The 19,742-nt window shown below is 40.4% G+C and overlaps 1 protein-coding gene across 1 annotated transcript in view; it reads left to right on the top strand.

The window, feature by feature from the left end:
- ANO4 (anoctamin 4) overlaps positions 1-15,419 on the top strand; it is a gene marked incomplete at both ends in the record, with an annotated part of 141,681 nt that extends 126,262 nt beyond the window's left edge. The window contains 6 exons of the mRNA XM_080631873.1: positions 2,719-2,861; positions 3,542-3,694; positions 5,375-5,522; positions 8,755-8,874; positions 11,781-11,886; positions 15,228-15,419. Coding sequence (XP_080487999.1) covers positions 2,719-2,861; positions 3,542-3,694; positions 5,375-5,522; positions 8,755-8,874; positions 11,781-11,886; positions 15,228-15,419 — 862 coding nt within the window. The remainder of the gene's footprint in view (positions 1-2,718; positions 2,862-3,541; positions 3,695-5,374; positions 5,523-8,754; positions 8,875-11,780; positions 11,887-15,227) is intronic.
- Between the last annotated feature and the right edge of the window lie 4,323 nt (positions 15,420-19,742).

Genomic DNA, 19,742 nt, shown 5'->3' with positions numbered 1-19,742 from the left:
CTCTGTCTTCCCATGTTTGTGCCTAGCACTGCTTGCCAGGATTTTGCAGCTGTTAGGGCTGGAGGAATTAGCTGGAGTAAGGAGGAGGGAACAGCAACAGCAACAGTATTGATCCTCTCTTTCTACTCCTTGCCTCTTTTGTCTGTTCTCATTAGAGCTTTCTGCTACCTATTAATAGGGATTTTGAAACCTAATAAAGAGCACAGAAGGGGATTAGAGAAGGTGACTGAAGGAGATAGGAGGAGATTGTTTAAGAACAAGTGATTTAATAGGAATAAACTGCTTCTCTTTAGAGTTCCAATGAAAGTCACAACACAAAAACAGTCACAACAATGTGAGATACTTCAATTTATATTTACTCTCCAGACCTTTCAGTCCATCTTCTAGCCCTGAAATGCTGCAGGCAAGTTCATATACTTTTTGTTTGCAAAAAACCCATGATCATTCCTTCTAAGAGCATGACCAGAGCCAATACCAAGTGAACAGCCAGACGATTTGGAGGCAATCATGTAATCTGTTGTAGAACATCACTGTGCCTCCACTCATGTGCTGGCTATTTCCTGCTGAGACCCAGGCAGAGCCAGCGCTGCCCAGTGCCAGAGCTCAAAAGCTTATAGCAGAGAATATTTCCCCATAAGACAGCCCTAGGAGAGAAGCACCAGTAGCCTGTCTTGAAGAGGTTTTTTTTACACCATTTCAGGGTGGCAGCCCAGCTCTGATACAGGCACGTGCTCTCTGCATTTCTTCGGTCCCTTGGGGAAAGGCACTTCTTGGTGACAGGAACCCCAGTAGCTGCTGTCATGTGGCAATCTGTACATGTGGCATTGGTTTTTCTAAAATTTCTACCTGAAAGTTAAAAAATAGGTTGCAAAGATACCAAAGAGAGGACCTAGGTTTTGTGCTAGAGGATCAGTTGTTTAGTGTTTACATTTTTAATACAAATTGTGGCATGTGGGAGTGCTTCTGCTTCATACAAACACCACCTCAAAGCCTCTGATAGCATGCATCAGTTCTCCTCTCCTGTAGAGATACATTTGCAATAACTTAAGAAACCAAGTATAAATTATTGCTTCATTTGGAGGTGGAAAACTGCAATTCCAAGTTGATGTTTTCCTTGGAAGGAGAACATATACCCATATTAAAACCACATTTCATTGTGTTACTCACATTTTGCTGCCACATAAATCAGAAGATGACATTTCTTTGAATTTTACTAGGAGTCTTGGGTATTTTGTAACACTGGTTACAGGTTTCCCCCCTCACAAAGGAGGTTAACCAGTATCTGTTTCAATGTATTGGTCTCACATGCACCTCACCCCTCAATTTGCTGCCTTTGCAGGAATTCAAGTCTCAGCCCTCCCACTTTGTCATGGGCAGGAAATGAGAGACCAAGTCCCAAAGGGTGCTGTGGACTGCAAAGATGTGCCCTTAACTGTCCCACAGTTCATCAATCACAACTGTGGTCATTCATAGGAAAGGTCTTTTTAGGCTTTTTACACATTACTAACTTGCTGTGCTCTGCTAAAACCAAATATTTTAATACTTTCTAGTACTTACAAATTATGGCTTGAAATCCATGCTTCTACTTCTACATTTTTTCTTGCACTTCTAAACCCTAGATTTTAATGTCCTGCACTCAGTTACACCTACGCTTCTTTAAGGAAGACAGGAAAAGCTATAACCTCTCTGATAAATGGCTTGAAAGGAGAAATAATCTCTAAGCTTTAAGAAAACAAGCAATTGGCCAAACCCTTATCCAAATCCAATGTTCATTTGCCTACTATTCAGACCAGACCACTGTGAAGGCAAGAAGCAAAGCAGTGTCAGGGAAAGGGCTGAATTGTTTGGGTGAGCCATCTTGCTGAGATGAAGGGGCCAACCGCAACTTTAGAGAAAATCTGTCTTTTTTCTTTTTTTTTCCTCTCCATATTAACTGGGATTCATGTTCTTTGTTGGCCAAACCAGTGCAACTCCCTAGCCTGGAGAGTCAAAGATGTTTATTTCGAATGTGAGCACTCATTTCTCTTCTGGCTTAGTGCCTCCCATGGTGCCCTACACATGTGTTTCTTCAGGAACAGTAACTTCCCCCTGAAGTCCAGTACAGCTTCCCCATTTCTTGAGGTGGAGATAGCTCTCATGTCAGCCATAAAACTCTATTGGCCACCATGTGTTGTCAGTATTCCATGCACTTCTTTCTGCCTTTCATTCCCCTGAATGTTTGGCTGCAGGCACCATTCAAGGTTGCTTTTTCCCTTCCAGGATTGCCTGAGGACTATTATTCTTCACACTGTAGAGCTGTGTAGAGGTGCTGGCTCACACACAGGAAGGGATCAAGCAGCATTAGTGCTCTATTTACTGATTTCTCAATTATAGCTCAACTATCTCCACACAGCATTGCATTCTGCCATATAAACAGGCCCTGAAGCAATTTTCTATTCTGTGTAGAGAAACGAAAGGTAAATAAATAATGAAAAGATGTCAAAATCCCTTCACCACTTTAACAACTCCTAGGCCTGGATTACAACACATCAGCCGTAGCTGTTTTCCTACCTATTATGCCATGTCATCAGCCACATGTATTAATAATGCTCTATTTTTCCTGTGCATTTGGAAATTAATTTTGCAAGATATTTTGTGCACACTTAGCCTTTTCGAATTTTGTGATAAATAGCCACTAATATTATTTACCTTGCTTCTTTAATTTATTTGAAAATGTAGGCTAATTCAAAACTGGTGGACCAGGAGAAAACTACGACAAGAATATGGCACACAGAGAAAAACAAGCTTCCCACAGTGGGAAAAGGACTACAATCTGCAACCTATGAATGCTTATGGACTCTTTGATGAATACCTAGAGATGAGTATGGCACTGACCTTTGTTCTCTCTTTCACTGGATTTTAATGTTGGTGATTTTTTGTTGATGTGGACTGGTGTATTCTTTTAATTATTGCTGTATGAAGCTAAAGATGTACAGATCAGAGGGTAATTGCTCAAAGTTACTGCTCAAAGTAATGTTAAAGAATAAGAACTTTTGCCCTCTGTGACTGAACTGATAATACCATGACTGTTTTTTTCTTTTCTCCCTCACACAATTCTTTCCGAATTAATGGGAAATTTGACAGTCTAAAAACCTGCCTCTAGAAACTTACACGAAGCTTCAAAGTGCTGCCCATTTGTACTATATAAAGAAAGGTATTCAGCCCTAATCTTTGCAGGTATTGAGACATCCTAGTCGACGCCGGTGTAAAAAAGTCCCTTTCTAAAAGTAGTTTGTCCACTTACAAACTTGTCCAAGCCCCACATTACAAAATCTAGATGTTGCGATGCATCCTAAGAACAAAATGTCTTTTTTCTTGTCATCCTTTTCTGAACTTTTGACAAGGAATTGCTGTGCAAGTGTCAGTAGACTATTGTGTGGTATGGCATAATAAGAAATGTTTGTATATTTATACATAATGTTTGTATGCTTATATTATTTGGTGTCTTACATCTTGGATTAGATCTTAACAGTTATAATGTGACCTTTCCTTTTTTTTCTAGTTCTTCAGTTTGGGTTCACAACCATTTTTGTGGCAGCTTTTCCACTGGCACCACTCCTGGCCTTACTTAACAATATTATTGAAATTAGGCTTGATGCATACAAATTTGTTACCCAGTGGAGAAGACCTTTAGCTTCAAGAGCCAAAGACATAGGTGAGATCTTTGTATGTGTATTTGTTATGTGTGTATGTTATTTTTAAGACAAAGCACTGAAAGCTTCAAATAAGAGCACATTAACCTATTTTCAGTCATCTTTCCTATTAACAACACACAATTCAATTGTTCAGCTTCAAGTATCTGATCCCAATCTACTTATGCAATTAAGAGTCTATATTGGAAAATGTCTTTTAGTTATTTCCTGGATGACTTAACAGCCAGGATGTTTTAATGAAGTGAGCAGTGTTCTCTGCAGGTTTTTCCTTGTGGCAGACACACTGTGTGAACACATGCTACTGCTCAGTTTGAACATAATAACCAGACAGAGCAGCTGAAACATGAAAGTCAAATTAAAGCAGCCACCCTTCTGTAAGGGACCTGTGCGGTTTATATTTACCTGCCCAAAACCAAGCCCCCCTGAGTCTTAGGGGTATGTCCAGTGGGTCACTGATGGCTCAAACATGGTGGGTCTATATCCCAAGCGACAGCTTGCTCTCAGTGAGGTGCACCTACACTGCTAAACACAGGGTTCACATAACTTAGAGGTCACACAGCCACACACTACTGCAAGGGCTCTGTGTGCATATTTTGACTGTAAATCTCTTCTATCCTTGTAGTCTGCAAAAGCAGAACACCTTTAGGAAGGACTCCGTAAAGCCAAGTCATCTGCCAAACACTGAATCCCTGGTGTCTGTGGAGGGGTAAACAGAATACCTCACTGCCCATCTGCATTGCAAAAACCAGTAGCCCACACCTTGAAATAACAGAAACCCAAGCTTTGTGCTCCCAGAATGATCTACCGTATACCTGAAGTCTATGTCTGAGTAAGGTTTTCTATGTGAGCAGTGTGAATCTGTGAGTTTAGGTACAATCCTGGGCATCAGCCAGTACACAACATACACTGCAGTCATAATCTCTGAAAAAAAGTTATATAATGTAAATAATAAAAGCACAGAAAAATACATATATTTTTCAGGCTGATTCGGGTGTGCTTTCTCAGAGTAAGTTGCATTCACTTCCTATTCAGCAAAGTTCTCAGGGACAGCTTGATGCCTCATTAAAATCAATGACTATGTCTAACCTGCCTTTGATGTGTTTCTTGTTGATGGTCCTCATGACCAGAGTTGCTGTATGCCTGTACCACATATCTGTCAGATGACTGAGGATGAGCCAAAAAGCCCAGGTGATGCTTAAGGGCTGTGTGCCATTGTATAGCATTAGGATGCCATGAAGATTTTGTTGCCAATAAGTACATGCTGACCAGCTGAGCACAAGTTACACAGAAGGTGCCTGTGATAGGTAGATCATGGATTGCATATATTCATGGCTGTCCTGGCAGACCCTCCTCAAAGACTGGGTAGCTATCATCATAACCAGGGAGTATTACAGTATTTCTTAAAACCACCCACATGGTTATGTGGTTCAAGGTCTCCATAAGCATTTTTGCGGCTTCCTTGAGATTATTTGCAGGATCAACAAAATTCCCACCCAGTGGGAGCAGAAATCTGGTCCACTGAAGTCTTGCTGTTCAGTAAGAACAATTATTTTTACTCAGTGACTCTCAGATGGAAATTAAAAGACTTTGGGTGGTGGGGACAAGTGCCTCAGATCATGCAGTGTCTCAGGCACTTGGGTTCTTGTTTTTTCTGGAGCTAACATACCCTCCTTGTTGAACAGGAATCTGGTATGGGATCCTGGAAGGCATTGGAATTCTTTCTGTTATCACAAATGCATTTGTCATAGCTGTGACATCAGATTTCATCCCTCGCCTTGTTTATGCTTACAAGTATGGACCTTGTGCTGGCCAGGGAGAAGCTGGACAAAAGTAAGTTTTTCTTTGGGAAAACAGATTCACATGAAAATCACTTACTGCTTCAAAAGATATAGCTGTACTGTCTGTGATTGTGCTGATTCCACTATCCCAAATTTACTGTTGTGCTTAGGTAACAGTTATCAGCCATAGATATTGATGCTCTGTGTATCCACAGAGTGGGTTGCTGACTGACTAAAATTTATGACGTTAATTCAAAGAAAACACGGCAGCGCTGTTACAGAGATTAGGTGTGTATAACAGTATGCGGCACAAGCTGCACTTCTCAGCCAGTGTACATGAATATAACCTTCTTATCATTCTGAAGCAATGCTGATATTTATCAGTTATGGGTTTAATGAGCATTTTAAACTTATTCACTAGGATTTTTTTTTTCCAGTTGTACTATTCACCATGTATTGTTCAGAAAAAGTAAGGAAGCAATTCTCAGCTAACAAATCAAGACGTACTTACAGACCAATGTAATTTGGTTTTCTTCCAAAACTAGAGTCCTCATGTCAGCAGATATTTGTGAACTGAATCCGTGCTGCCAAAGTAGATTTTCTTTCAGTGTTGCTAAACACTGTGATTATATAAGTGTGTGCATGCTACTTGTACAATCTAGGCTGTTGGACTCAGGGAAGGTCATTGAATCCAGCTGAACACACATAGATAGTTTTGCAAATTATCTCCTAGCAGTTCCATTAGCAAGGACCCTACTGTTCAAGAAAACCCAGGCTAAACAGCAGACGTTAATGGAGAGCCTACATTCTGCTGTTAGACATATGGCAGATCGATATTTTTTCCCTGCTACAGAAAGCAAGTTCTTCTGTTGCTGCTTTTTTGCCACATTTTGGTTGTCAATACTGTTTAATCATACTGATGGAAGAGGGGCAGCTGGCGTGGCAGCTCCTGATTAGCAGTGCTGCTAACTTGCTGTCCTGCAAGGATGCTGTCAGCAAGTTTGCTGACAACACCAAGCTGTGTGGTTTGGTTGATACGCTGAGGGAAGGAATGCCATCCAGAGTAATGAGAGGTGGGGCAATACCAACCTCATGAAATTCAACACAGCCAAGTGCAAGGTCCTAAGCCTGAGTCAGGGTAATCCCAGGCACAGCTACAGGTTGGGTGGAAAAGTGATTCAGAGCAGCCCTGCAGAGAAGGACTTGAGGGTGTTGGTCAACAAGAAACTGAACAAGAGCTGGCTTCAGTGTGCACTTGCAGCCCAGAATCCAACCATATACTGGGCTGCAACAAAAAGAGTGTGACCAGCAGGTCACACTTGTGAGACCCCATTTTGAGCACTGTGTGCAGTTCTGGTGTCCCCAACATAGGAAGGACATGGAGCTGTTGGAGCAAGTCCAGAGAAGGCCACGAGGATGATCAGGAGGCTGCACACCTCCTGTATGAAGACCGACTGAGAAAATTGGGGCTGTTCAGCCTGGAGAAGAGAAGGCTGCGTGGAGACCTCATAGCAGCCTTCCAGTATCTGAAGGGGGCCTACAAGGATGCTGGAGAGGGACTTTTCTTCATTAGGGACTGTAGCGACAGGACAGGGGGTGATGGGTTAAAACCTAAACAGAGGAAGTTTACATTGGATATAAGGAAGAAATTCTTCACTGTGAGAGTGGTGAGGCACTGGAATGGGTTGCCCAGTGAAGTGGTAAATGCTCCATCCCTGGCAGTGTTCAAGGACAGGTTGGACAGTGCCTTGGGTGACATGGTTTAGTGTGAGGTGTCCCTGCTCATGGCAGGGAAGTTGGAACTTGATGATCTTAAGGTCCTTTCTGACACCAACCATTCTATGATTCTGTGACTTTGGCATTTTAGTTGGCAAGGGAACTGTTCCATTTATTTTCATGAAGAGCTAAAGTACCTTCATGGATACAGTGCTTGGTCTGGTGCCAGTAATTCCTGAGAATGTTCCTCTGCTTGTGCCATTATGAAGATCCATAGGACACTGAGGCACTGTCAGCAACTTTCCCTGCTACTGATTTTCTCAGGACCACTGTGCATGAAAAAAAAAAGCCACCTTTAGAAATTTTATTTTTATGAAGAATCAGATATGACTCAGTGGCTTTGAAACTAGCTCAGCACAGGGGAAGTAGCTTGGCTCACAGAGGAAGCTCTTATCATCTTTTCAAAAACCTCCTGTACCATGGTTCCACATTTCTGCTGCTTTTCTGAATTTCTAGATGAAACCATTGGATAGTAATTCTTTGAAGGAGCCAACCTGGATAAAAACTATTTATGTCAGCATTCTGGATATAATTATTAACAAGTGCTGTTACAAAAGCCAGAAGCTATTCAAAATCCACAGGAATAATGAGTTTTTTCAAATTAAGGAGTCAAGAACATCTGCTATTGAATAACTTGAGACAGATATTCCTTCTTTCAGAAAATATCTGTAGGAATTAGATCTATATGACACCTAGTGATACTAGAAAAACATTGTAATTAAATAAAGTTCCAAATAAAGTCCCAAATCCAATCAGTATGGAAATTTCGAGACAAAGCCAGATGGTGTCTACATGGAATTTCCCAAAGACTGTAAAATCCATAGTTAAAAAAAAAGAAAACAAAAAGCCCCGGCCGTTTCTCCCTTTCTGTCCACTGTACTCCGCAGCAAGCTGAGCAGTGTGCCAAGACTTACTTCTGCTTGGGCAGTGCAGAATTAGCAGCACAATTTGCTTGCCATCTCTCTCCTCAGCTTTATTAACACCACACTTGAGTCTTCTAGTGACTTTCACAGCCCTTTGACATACATTCTCCTACTCAGTGTTTTCCAAACTCTATCTGACTCAGTGCTCAGCCACCCTGAGATCTTAGTACTGCGTTCCTCTGATTAACTGGACATTTTGTAAAAAGCCGTTTTAAGTGTATTGCCTTCCATCTGATTTGATGTCTCTTTGTGATAGTACCATGAGGATAACAGTGGGAATATTCTGTCTTTCAAGTGCTACTCATTATTTTCTCTACTTTGTCACCTCTTAGGTGACTTTTCAAAAGTAACCAGTCCCAGTCTTCACCATTTCTTCTCCTATGGAAATCCATCATTGCTTCACTTTTATTGTCCATCTGACCTACTTGAATATCTCTTTTATATCACCTCAACATCTTTTTCAGATATTAATAAGCATCACAGTTATACTGTGATTTCATGAAACCCAGAGAATATCCTCCTGAGTACAACAGTTAATAGAAAAACCTTTCTGTATCCTGACTACAGGACTTTTTCACCTTCTAGGTGTATGGTTGGGTATGTTAATGCCAGTTTATCAGTATTTCTGGTGTCTGACTTTGAGAACCGTTCGGAGCCAACATCAAATGGAAGCGAATTCTCTGGTACACCATTAAAATATTGCAGGTAAGTGTCTGATCAAAATAACTCATTGCAAGGGAAAAGCATTGGGATAATTTGGGGTTGGAACTAGTTTTCAGAACTTAAAAAACACTAATGGAAAGAATTACCTGTGCTGTTCAGGGACATGCTCTTGATTTTGCTGATTCCTTCCTTTGATACAGGAGAGGACAAAAATATCTGGCAGGTGTTCCTGATGCAGGATTTCTGTGGTGACATGGCTTGAATCACACAGAACCATCATGGGGAAATACAGTATTAAATGGCCGGTAATAGGTGACTGGTTACTTAGGTACCAGTGAGATGAAATTTTAATCAAGTTATATCATAGCACAAGCACAAAGAAGCCAAGGTTGCGTACTGAGTTAGTTCACAGGGTCTGTCCTAAGCTACATTTATGAAACCTCAAATCTAGCACTTCCTAATTGTTGAATGGATAATATGTTTATGTCATTGCTTACAGGTGCAAGTGTTAGCAATACTCATATACTTGTGATTTGAATCAAAATAAAATCAACAGTTAATTATCTTTGTCCTCAGCCAACAGACTGGAGAAATAGCAGTCTGAGACTACTCTGTAATGATAGATTTGCACCTGATTGATTTTAATGGTCAAAAGAATCAATGATCTACATAGAGGTCTTAAATTAGGTCCCAACCAAAAACACCAAACAAAAAATACAGCTACCTTTTTTTAGCGCAACATTGGTTTACAAACATGGGTTCTGGTAGCTGCAGATACACTTAGCCCCAGTATTTCTCACCATGAAGAATTAAAATATCTTTTCATGAGTGCCTAAAGAAGAAAAGAACAAAAGATACACTGTGATACGGAAAAAATCAGTGATACTTTGTGATATTGTGACATTTTCATTAATAATAATGTTTGAGTGGCATAGCATAATGAACAGGGGTGGGGTGGGATGTGGCATTAATGCTTCCATTTAATTAACAGATACTGAAGACTGTTGCAATTTATTTGGCAAAAAGAACATCCCAATGTTGAATCCATAGATAACATTTTCTATGGAGCAGAACCACAGTGAGAATACTTCATTCCACATTGTTTGCCACAGCACCATTTAATAGTGTATTGTAATTTTGATCATTCTCTTCCCCTTCTTTAATTCCTTTCTTCCCCAACTTCAAGCATGAAGTTGCTGCTACTTAAAGCTGAAGGTGGAAATCCCATAAATAAAAAAAGTTGTCCCTTCAATATCCCAAAAAGGGAGCACTTAAAATTGGTGTCATAAATCTCCAGAAAATAAATCTGTTCTCTTGGGGGACACTGAATTGTTATGTATATCTAACCTTGGAAGAAAATGAACATCTTCTTTAGCTGAGTTTATCAGATAGTTAACCCACCTCAACTCTCCTAAAACATCGGTCATTTTGATTGCACTTCAAGACAGATATTGATAGTAAGGTAAGGAAATACTATGTTCTACTGTGCAATAATGCAGGCATTTTCCCAGGAACACAGTCTGAATAAAAAAAAAAATATGGCCATATTCAGTTAACTTTGCTTGTCTGGAACCCAGATGGTGCCATGCTATTCTGGTTGTTTATAAAACGTTTCCCCATACTTTATGTGTAGCGCTTAGTTCCTAGAAAGTACGAAAAAAGACAACACACTCTGCTGACTTGAGACTTGGTCCAGGAACTTCTGTTTTCAGGATTCTTAGGATATTGTAAAACATCCTAAACTATGAAGTCAGAATGCTGCTTGCAGAGGGAAGATCATCTCAGTTTTAAGGACTTGCACCAGAGATACTGCAATTTAAGAAAAGTTTGTTCCTTACTAAGATGTCAAGATGCAATTTATTTCATATTGTGTAGCACCCTCTGAAATCTGAGGTGATGAAGAGAAATACAGATTATCACAGAGGTGAAATAACTATTTAGCTCATTTGCTCATCTGAGTTCCGTAGTTTCTTAAAAATAACTTAGAGATCAAGCTAAAGTGTGTTATTTACTATGGCATTTTCAGTATTTTTTAGAATGGGATTTCTGTCCCACCTAAGGAAGAGATTAAGGAGAAAATAATTTTTACACTACTTTTAAATTAATTTTCTGCAGTTAACATCTTGCTAGTAGAAATGGCCTCCAGCATGTGTGACTTTAAATAGATTCATGGTTTGTTAATGTAATTTTGGAGTCTTCCTGGATCCAGTGTTCCCAATAGATATCTCTAGTTATGGTATTGAGACCTAAAGTCTTTAAAGAAACATTCTGTGAGACAAGGCACTAGTTCCCTTTCTTACACAGCACTTGCCCATTGGCTTACCAAGAAGAGCAATTCTGGCTCCACTAAAGGCAGGATGAGTCATGCTTTATGCCAGGGATAGCCAACTAATTGACCGAGGGCCAGATGGAGCTCCTGAGGCAGTTTCATATGGATTTTGGGAGGGCAGTGAGGTTGATGAAATTACTTGTAGTGGGAAGAAAGTGGCCCTGAAAACAGCAGGGCATCCCACCCTGCTCTATGTTCTGAGGAGGTGCCTGCAAGGCACGTGTTGCATGGCCAAAGGAAATGCTGTAGGGTCAAAGTGCTCATGCTGAGCACCCCACGTCCTGTCTATTTGGTTCAGCAGTTTCACTTCATACAGGCATTGGCTTGGTCCTTTGCACTGAATTTCCATTAGCAGCTGGAGTGCAAAGTGCAACTCCTGGAGCGCAACTTGTTTCATCTGAAACAAACCCATTTGGGTGAACCAAAGCATGGCAAGTGGGGGTGATCAGGACATTTGCTTCAAAAGCATGCAATTGATCTGAAATTAAATGCTAGTGTAGCCCAGCCTAAGAAGTAAGCAGAAAATGCAACGAACAAGAGCAGTTGGGCTTTGGCTTTGCCTTCCTCCCAGCCAGCAGGGCAGGAGTTTGCTAACTACTGTACTCTGCTTGCCTTTCAGATACAGGGACTACCGAGACCCTCCTCACTCCCCAGTGCCCTATGGTTACACGCTGCAGTTCTGGCATGTCTTAGCAGCGCGGTTGGCTTTCATTATTGTATTTGAGGTATGTGACCATTCAGGTGGCAAAACAAAGGAAACAAATTTCCCTTTGAAGCTTTTTCATTGTGCTGATCTACAACGGCAGCTGTTGAGCTTTTTTTGTGTTATTCTGCTATTTATGTTGTGCTTTGTGTTCTCAGATCTGTTTTCTGAACAGTCACAGGTATTTAGGTTCTAACAAAAATGGGAATGTAGCACTCTGAAAGCCGTAACAGTGACTTGCCAACAGGACAAATAAATGAAGCTTTTGTTAACTTTCTGAGGTCTGGCATTCAAAACCTGTCTAGGTTTTCCTCAGCATGTAAGGAATATGTGAAAGAACAGGAGAAGAAAAGATGAAATCTGAACAAACTGAAAAATGAAAATAGTTTAAGATACAGTATTTACACATCTAGCTTTTTTTTTCTTTTTTTTTAATACCATTCATTTCCCCAGAGTGATAAGCATCACAAAGATGATGATGATGAAGAGGATTCAATACGTTAGCCAGTGTTCAGCATAATGGTATTTACTGTCAGTATCTTAGAAAACTTTAAAACAAACCAGAGAAGGTAAAACCAACTTCACATGATGGGTATTCCCATGCTGATTTTGAAAAATAGAGACAGGAGGATAGATAATAGGATAAGATCATTTACAAAACAAAATGCAGCTCTTAAGGCCTCAATTTCGGGTGCCTGAATATCCCTGCCAGAAACCAGGGGTTCAGCATCTCTCCAGCACAAGTGGTTTGAAATGCCTTTTACACTGTGAAGAAGCCAAACAGGGAACAAACAATTTTTAAAACTCTTTACTCAGTCTTCTGCTCTGAAATCATAGCAACAATGTATCCAGCACAGATATGGAAGCTGTAATAATTTATGCCATAAGTTATTGGCATAATGTTCATGAGCACATACTGTATTTCTGGTTCACATTACTGTGTAAATTCATTCTGAACTGCGTTTCTGAAGCCTCTCTTTGGATCACAGAGCAGAAGTATTGGAGTTGGAGGAAAAGTGAAGAGGAAACTTTTTCTAGATTATTTCTTGCATAAGGATGATTTGGTGGCTCAGCAGAAGTACAAGGTCTGCTGCAAATTCCCCTGACTGTCATTTTCAGCCCTTCCCAGATGAAGGGGAAATATGCCACTGCAGGTTGGGCTCTGTCCTTCCTCTACGCTGGCCTAAGTCATTAGAGATTGGTCCTAAGGAGATCGGCTTTTCCATAATTTCTGCCACACTCAGGGAAGCATTACAGGAAAGAAAGATAGATTTGATAGAGGCCTGCTGGGCTTGATCTCTTCTTTGTTTCTTGTACTGAGAGCCAGGGTATCTGTCTCCAAAATGGACTACAAGAATGGTAGTGGCAGGTCAACCTAAGCAGTTTCAAGACTGAAGACAGCCTGGCCTTTCAATGCACACTTGGCACAAAGACAGCACAGCATAACTGCAAAGATAACTGGAACAAGAAAAATCAGCACTGCTTAAGTCTCAGTGCCCAGCAAAATTTGCAACCTGCTGTGGAATAGCTTTGTTTCTTTGCCCAATGCCTGCACAAGAGATTTGACTTTGCTTTGCCCCAATTAAAGCCGTAGGCTCACAGCTGTCTCCCTCAACAGGGAACACTGTTTATTGGCACTGCAAACTGTTTGCTTAACTCTATCTATGAAATAAAAAAGGCAATTGCAGAAGAAATCATGAAATGTCTTTGGACATTTGAAATGTCAGAATCATGTTTTTGGAGAGCACTAATGATATATTGTGATTGCTACAGCAATTACAGTAAAAGATTGCACTAAGTGATTCAAGGTAGGTTTTTCATAAATTAACTACTTAAGCTGAGACACATTTTTCATAGAATCATTGAATATTTTGGGTTGAAAGGGACCTTAAACATCATCTAGTTCCAACCCTCTACCAGGGGCAGGGACACCATCCAGTAGAACAGGTTGCTCAAAGCCCTGTCCAACCTTGCATTTGGCCTTGTTGAACTTCATGAGGTTCACACTGGCACACCTTTCAAGTGTGTCAAGGTCCCTCTGGATCCCATCCCTTCCTTCCATCATGTTGACCACACCAAACACCTTGGTGTCATCGGCAAATTTGCTGAGGGTGCATTCAATCGCACTGTTCATGTTGCCAACAAAGATGTTGAACAGCACAGGTCTCAGTAGCAAACCCTGAGGAACGACGTTTGTCTCCACTTAGACATTGAGCATTGACCACAACTCTTTCAGTGTTACCATCCAGCCAATTCCTTATCCACCGAGTGGCCCATCCACTGGATCCATATCTCTCCCATTTAGAGACAAGGATGTTGTGTGAGACAGTGTCAAATGCTTTGCACAAGTCCAGGTAGTGCTCTTCCCTTACTCACCAATGCTTTAAACCCATCGTAGAAGACCATCAAATTTTTCACACTGCGGGGTGTTTAATTTGGCTATCTTGTCCTCCCTCAAAAACAAGCATGTTTCCTATCACTGCAGAATTAATTATTTGTCAAGGCTAAACTGACATAAGCTTTTTCATTATTACTATTTTAGGCTTGGCAAAATAGTAACAATTAAAGTATTGTGGGTTTGTTTCTCATGAGGGAAGAATACATGGGAAAACGTTGCATTCTCTTTTTAGTGGCTTTCACAGGAAGGGTTCTGCTTGGAGAAGAAGAGATACCTTTGTTTTTCCAATCTAGAATGAGTGTTCTGTATGAGATGGAGGATTTTTCTGTTTCTCTGCTCCTCCTCTCAAGTAACTAAATCTCAACGCAGCATCTTTGACCAAACAAAAAAAGTTCACTCAAGCAATCCTCCCCCATCACACCCAAACTTTGCTGTGGCATGCTTAAACATGAGGGACAAAGAGTTAGTTACCTGGTATTTAATTGTGATGTTTGGTAATTGAGAATATGTCTTTGGATGAGAGACTCAGTACAAAGAAAAATATTTTGTTTTGCATAGGTAATTCATTGGTTCTGATTCTGATACAAGGAATTTCTGGCAACAGGAAAGTGTACCATTTGAGTCACCTCTTCCTGCAAAGTAATACACTAATGCTAGGCCATGTCCAAGCAACCTTAGAGCAAATCATGACCTTGGGAGTTTGAACACAGAGGTCATACAATAGGTTTGAGGCTTTATTTGAACCAGCTGCTTGTAACAAACTTTGCAGCAATCCATACTGCACTGATTTTGCCTGGAGTTTTTTGTGAGGAAAACCCCTCGTGGTTTAATTGCTTTAAATTTAGTAATGGATTTAGTTCTATCACAGGATCTTGTTGTGAATTGGAAGTGGAGGGGTTTCAGAAAATATAATTCTTGTTTTCTTCCTAAGATTTTAATTTTTTATCCCTTTTTTGTTTTTACAGCACCTTGTCTTTTGCATAAAGCACCTGATTTCCTACTTAATCCCAGATCTCCCAAAAGATCTGAGAGATAGGATGAGGAGAGAAAAGTACCTGATTCAGGAAATGATGTATGAAGCTGAATTAGAACGTCTGCAGAAAGAGCGGAAGGAAAGGAAGAAGAATGGAAAATCTTATCACAATGAGTGGCCGTGATGGGGTGAGGAAGAAACCACTTAAAAGAAGATAGGAATTCTGTTTATAAAACCTGTTTTCTACAGTGGAGAGTACACTGAAAGGAATAGCCAGTCAATGTTGTGTGCTCTTACAAGTGCACCCATGTTTAAAAGGGCACATACTGTCATAAACCTTTTGAAATTAGAGGTCTTGCAAGGCTTAGTCTTCTTCAGACCTAATGCCAGCCTGAGCCGATCAGACCAGTGCTTAACTGTCTGCACTCTTGCCAGGAGGCTCCCAGGCCCTGACTTAAATTCAAGGCCCTGAACTTCAAAGCAATTATATATCTTACAGTGCTTTACAGAACTTGGTGATTTTACAGCCTGTTCTCATGGCCAAGTTGTTACTTCATAACCAGTGACTGCACCTTGGGCAGCATGGCAGTACTTGTCCATGTCTGTGGCCACCACCTGCTGCACATGCATGGCAGTGTTGCCCTCTTCCACAGTGGACTCAGCTATGTTAGCTTGCATTTACAAGGTAAAGTCACATATGTGGACCACTTCCATTACTCCAATACTATTGAAGTTTTTTTTAGGAGGAGATACTTGAACGTCAGTCTAACCAGCTGGTCTGAGAATGCTGAAAACTTAGGTGAGTAGAACTGTTGACAGATAGGCAAGCATCTAAATGTGGCCAGAGGTGCCTGACTGTAGGGTCATTCATTTGGAAATGATACTGTGAAATGGTGGTAATGTATTTCAAAGTTTTGAACAGTGCCTTTTCAGGTATAGGACTGTCTGCCCTCTGAAGGAAACAAATCAGGCTAGGGCACCTAAGGGGTATGATACACATAACAGGAGACAGACTGTGTCTTAAAGACCTATCTGCGTAAGTGAAAACAAAAAAACCCAACAGATGAACAAGGCCATCAGAGCAAAAGAACACAATCATCCAGAATCTCTACACTTGTAATATTTTCTTTATTCATCCTACTGTTATCTATGAAGGGGTGGAGGGGAAAAATAGAACAACAGACTGTAGGATGAACTAGCTTAAGATTTTAATCCTTCATGCAGAGCAATTCTACACAGGATGCAGAATTAGATTTGGGTGAAATGGGCCACTGTCTCTATGCTTCTGCAAATTCTTTAGCGCTGAGAAATTAAATATTTCCTAGATCATTAACCCAGGTCTAAAGACTCCAGCAGTGTTGGGTGAAGCAACATGAATCAAAATGCTGAGTGTTATGAAAGCTCTACCACCTCTTGCCTCAAAGTGATAACACTGCAATTCTCGCAGAACATTCAGTGGCATGATCAGCCAGAATGAAGAAGGAAGTTCAAAAGCCAAGACCATAAGAAGCCAGGTGGAATCAAGCCTGTGTCCAGTTAGATACAAGATACTGGAGCTGAACCATGTACTTAGCCCTTTTCCAAATAACTGGAGCTCCATAAAAATACCATTTTTGCAGAAGTCTTAAGTAATTCTGACCTTGTTAGTTTGAGGATATTAAAGAGGGAGGAAAATTCAGCAAGTTGTTTCTACAAGTTCTCCTAGAAATCATTTGATAGAAGGGCTAGAATTTGCCCTTTTGGACAGACCACGCAAGACTGCATGGATGGATGCCTCAAGCTCCCCAAGACATCAGGACCACTTGCACCAAGACCCCATATTGCCAAATTAGATCTATTAACTTCTTTCCACTGCAAGGGAGAACTGTTGCTATTTCCATGATGGGGTGAAGGTCTTAATGAAAGAATGTATGACTTGAGGAAGCACAGAGGTGGAAAAAATGCATGTACCCTCATCTCTGTAGCCACTATGTGCTTCACTTACTTGTAGCAAGGAACCTCCTCCAGTAGCGACACATCATCCTAAATGAAGAGGATAAATGGCACAGCAGTTCCCATTTAATCAGGTGCTCCTGGGCCAAGTCTGAAGGTCCTTTGAGGCAATATAAGCACTGAAGGAATTTCAGAATTAATGTTTTCTGTTGACGTGGTGCCATCCTGAGTGGGGAGCATGACTGCCTAATGGAGAAGTGAATTTGTTCATCTCTGCTTCAGCTTACAGCAGCTGTGAACACATCCCATGTGGGCAGTGGAGAAATGGGGGTATTTCTGTCTCTGTACGTAGTGGTTGGGAATTAGGCAATGTCATCCTGCAATGCACACGTGCTAGATGGGTTAGTATTTACCATCCACTACCCACGGGTGTGTACTGCACTTGCAGTCTGGGGGCTCTAGGGCAGGATCACTGTGCAAAATCACATTCAGGCCAAATTCACATGAGCAATTGGATGTTTGCATACCTTCTGTATAATATCTAAAACAACAGATGACAAGAGCTTAGAAACTGTTTGCTGAGTAGTAAAGAGAAACATGAGTCATACATAAAATCAGTGTCACCCATCTGGGTGTGAACCTTTGCAAACTCCTGCAGTAACATACAGCTTTGTCAATGTAGATCTCAATAACTTCCAAGAACTGAACTGAAACCTACTAGTATATAGGCTGACTCCCAGTCCAGAGGAACCACTGCAGTGTAATGTGCCAAAACAAATAAAGTGCAGCAGAAATACAATAGATTTTGAATATAATTTTGAATTTTGAATACAATTGCTTTTGAGACTACTTTTCAACAGAGCTACATCACGATGAATTTTCATGACAATACATTGCTAGGAGTTGTGTCCTGTTCTAAATGAGAACACAAGTTGGCCACTTACCAAGCTTATGCTGAGTAAGATGATGAAAGGGGCTCTGACCTTCCTGGCAGATCCTGAGTACATTTCTGCCACTTAATGTTGACCAGTCAACCCACGGAGGTTTCTGTGCTGCTGAATAGATTTCCCTTGAGTGCTTCAGAGCTATATAGCAGAACACTCGGGAAAAATGATCCCTTTCTCATTTATTTTATTTATTAGGAAGATATAATACAAATAATAAGCTAATAATAAACGGAATTTTAATGGTCTCTAGACAGCAAATGTATGCCATTCCCTTCTTTCTGAACTGATGATGGGTTTTGTTTAAACCTCCAGGTGGCCGTCCTATATGTTGTTTACTTATTCCAGCTCCACAAGAGCACTATCTTCAAGGGAATGCGAAAAAATGCAAGCTCAATGCATGCCACAGACATTTGACATAGCAAGCAGGACAGCACACATCAAAGGATTTACTGCGAAATCATCTTGCAATCAGCATAGGATTGATCTCCATAGACCACTCTTGACAGCAAGCATGTACTTCATGAGCAGTTACACACCAGTTTTTAAAACCAAGGAACAAAATTGTATATTGGGACTGTTTTTCAGCCTGTTTGCTACGTTTTTTGCATTCTGTCCCATGCAGGTTTTACAGATCTTAGAGTAAAAAATGTAAACGAACAACCTGGATACTCTGACAGAAGAAAAATCCTAGGCATAGAACATCATCTGTGTTCCAGCCACCAAATACTACAACAGAAACCGTGTTTACAAATCAGTTCTTTTTTATTTTAAATCTTTCTGAGGGGAGTTATGTTATTTACCATATATATAATATATATATAAAGTATATAGAGAGATTGTTTATTTGTAAATAGAAAAATCCTATGGAGAAGAATGTCAAGTTTTCACACTTTAAAAAAAAATCATCAGCATAAAGCCATGTTTAATGCTTGTATAATGTGACGCAATAAACTCTTAAAATAAATTATGCATATGAAATATTTGCTGCTTGGCTTTCGTAAGTTATTTTCTGTTTACCTTATTTGTTCAGCAGCCAAAGAGGTCAGTCAGGTGAAAGCAAATTTAAACATAGACAAAAGTCTTGTCACTACTGTCTCTTTGTAGATTTCTTTGTGCATTCATATAGTCTAACATTGTTCCTGTTGTGGTTTTAGTTCTTTTTTTAATGTTCCTACTTATTTTGTCTCTTCATCCTGCTGGATGCAGCATGTTATTTGGATAGCATGGGGTACTCCCACTGTCATGGAATTTGTCAATTTTGAGCATCCTGTATTTCTTTTTTGGGTGAGCTTTTAGCTGGGAGGGATGAAAGATTAGGATGCAGGAGTGTGATGGAGACACCAAGAACTATCTTGCTGCACAGACAAGGCCCTGACTGAGAGTCCAGCTAGCAGAGGACAGTATATGATCTCAGAGAAAATCTTATTCAAAATTAATTTATTGCTTTAATTAGTGATGCCAATTAAAACAATAAACATTTAGAAAAAGTGAAGCAGAAAGAGTCACTTTCTGTGAGAGCTGCGCAGCAATCATGGGAGGTTAGTTAGCAAGAAATGGGGTATTTACTGGTGTCATCTGCAAAGCTTAAGAAACTTTGCCTCTAAAGTGCTTACAGCAGATACTCTCCC

This window comes from Psittacula echo (genome assembly GCF_963264785.1).
Source record: "Psittacula echo genome assembly, chromosome: 1".
Lineage (NCBI taxonomy): Eukaryota > Metazoa > Chordata > Aves > Psittaciformes > Psittacidae > Psittacula > Psittacula echo.
The sequence above is the reverse complement of the archived record's forward strand: the minus strand, read 5'-3'. Positions and strand labels throughout refer to the sequence as shown.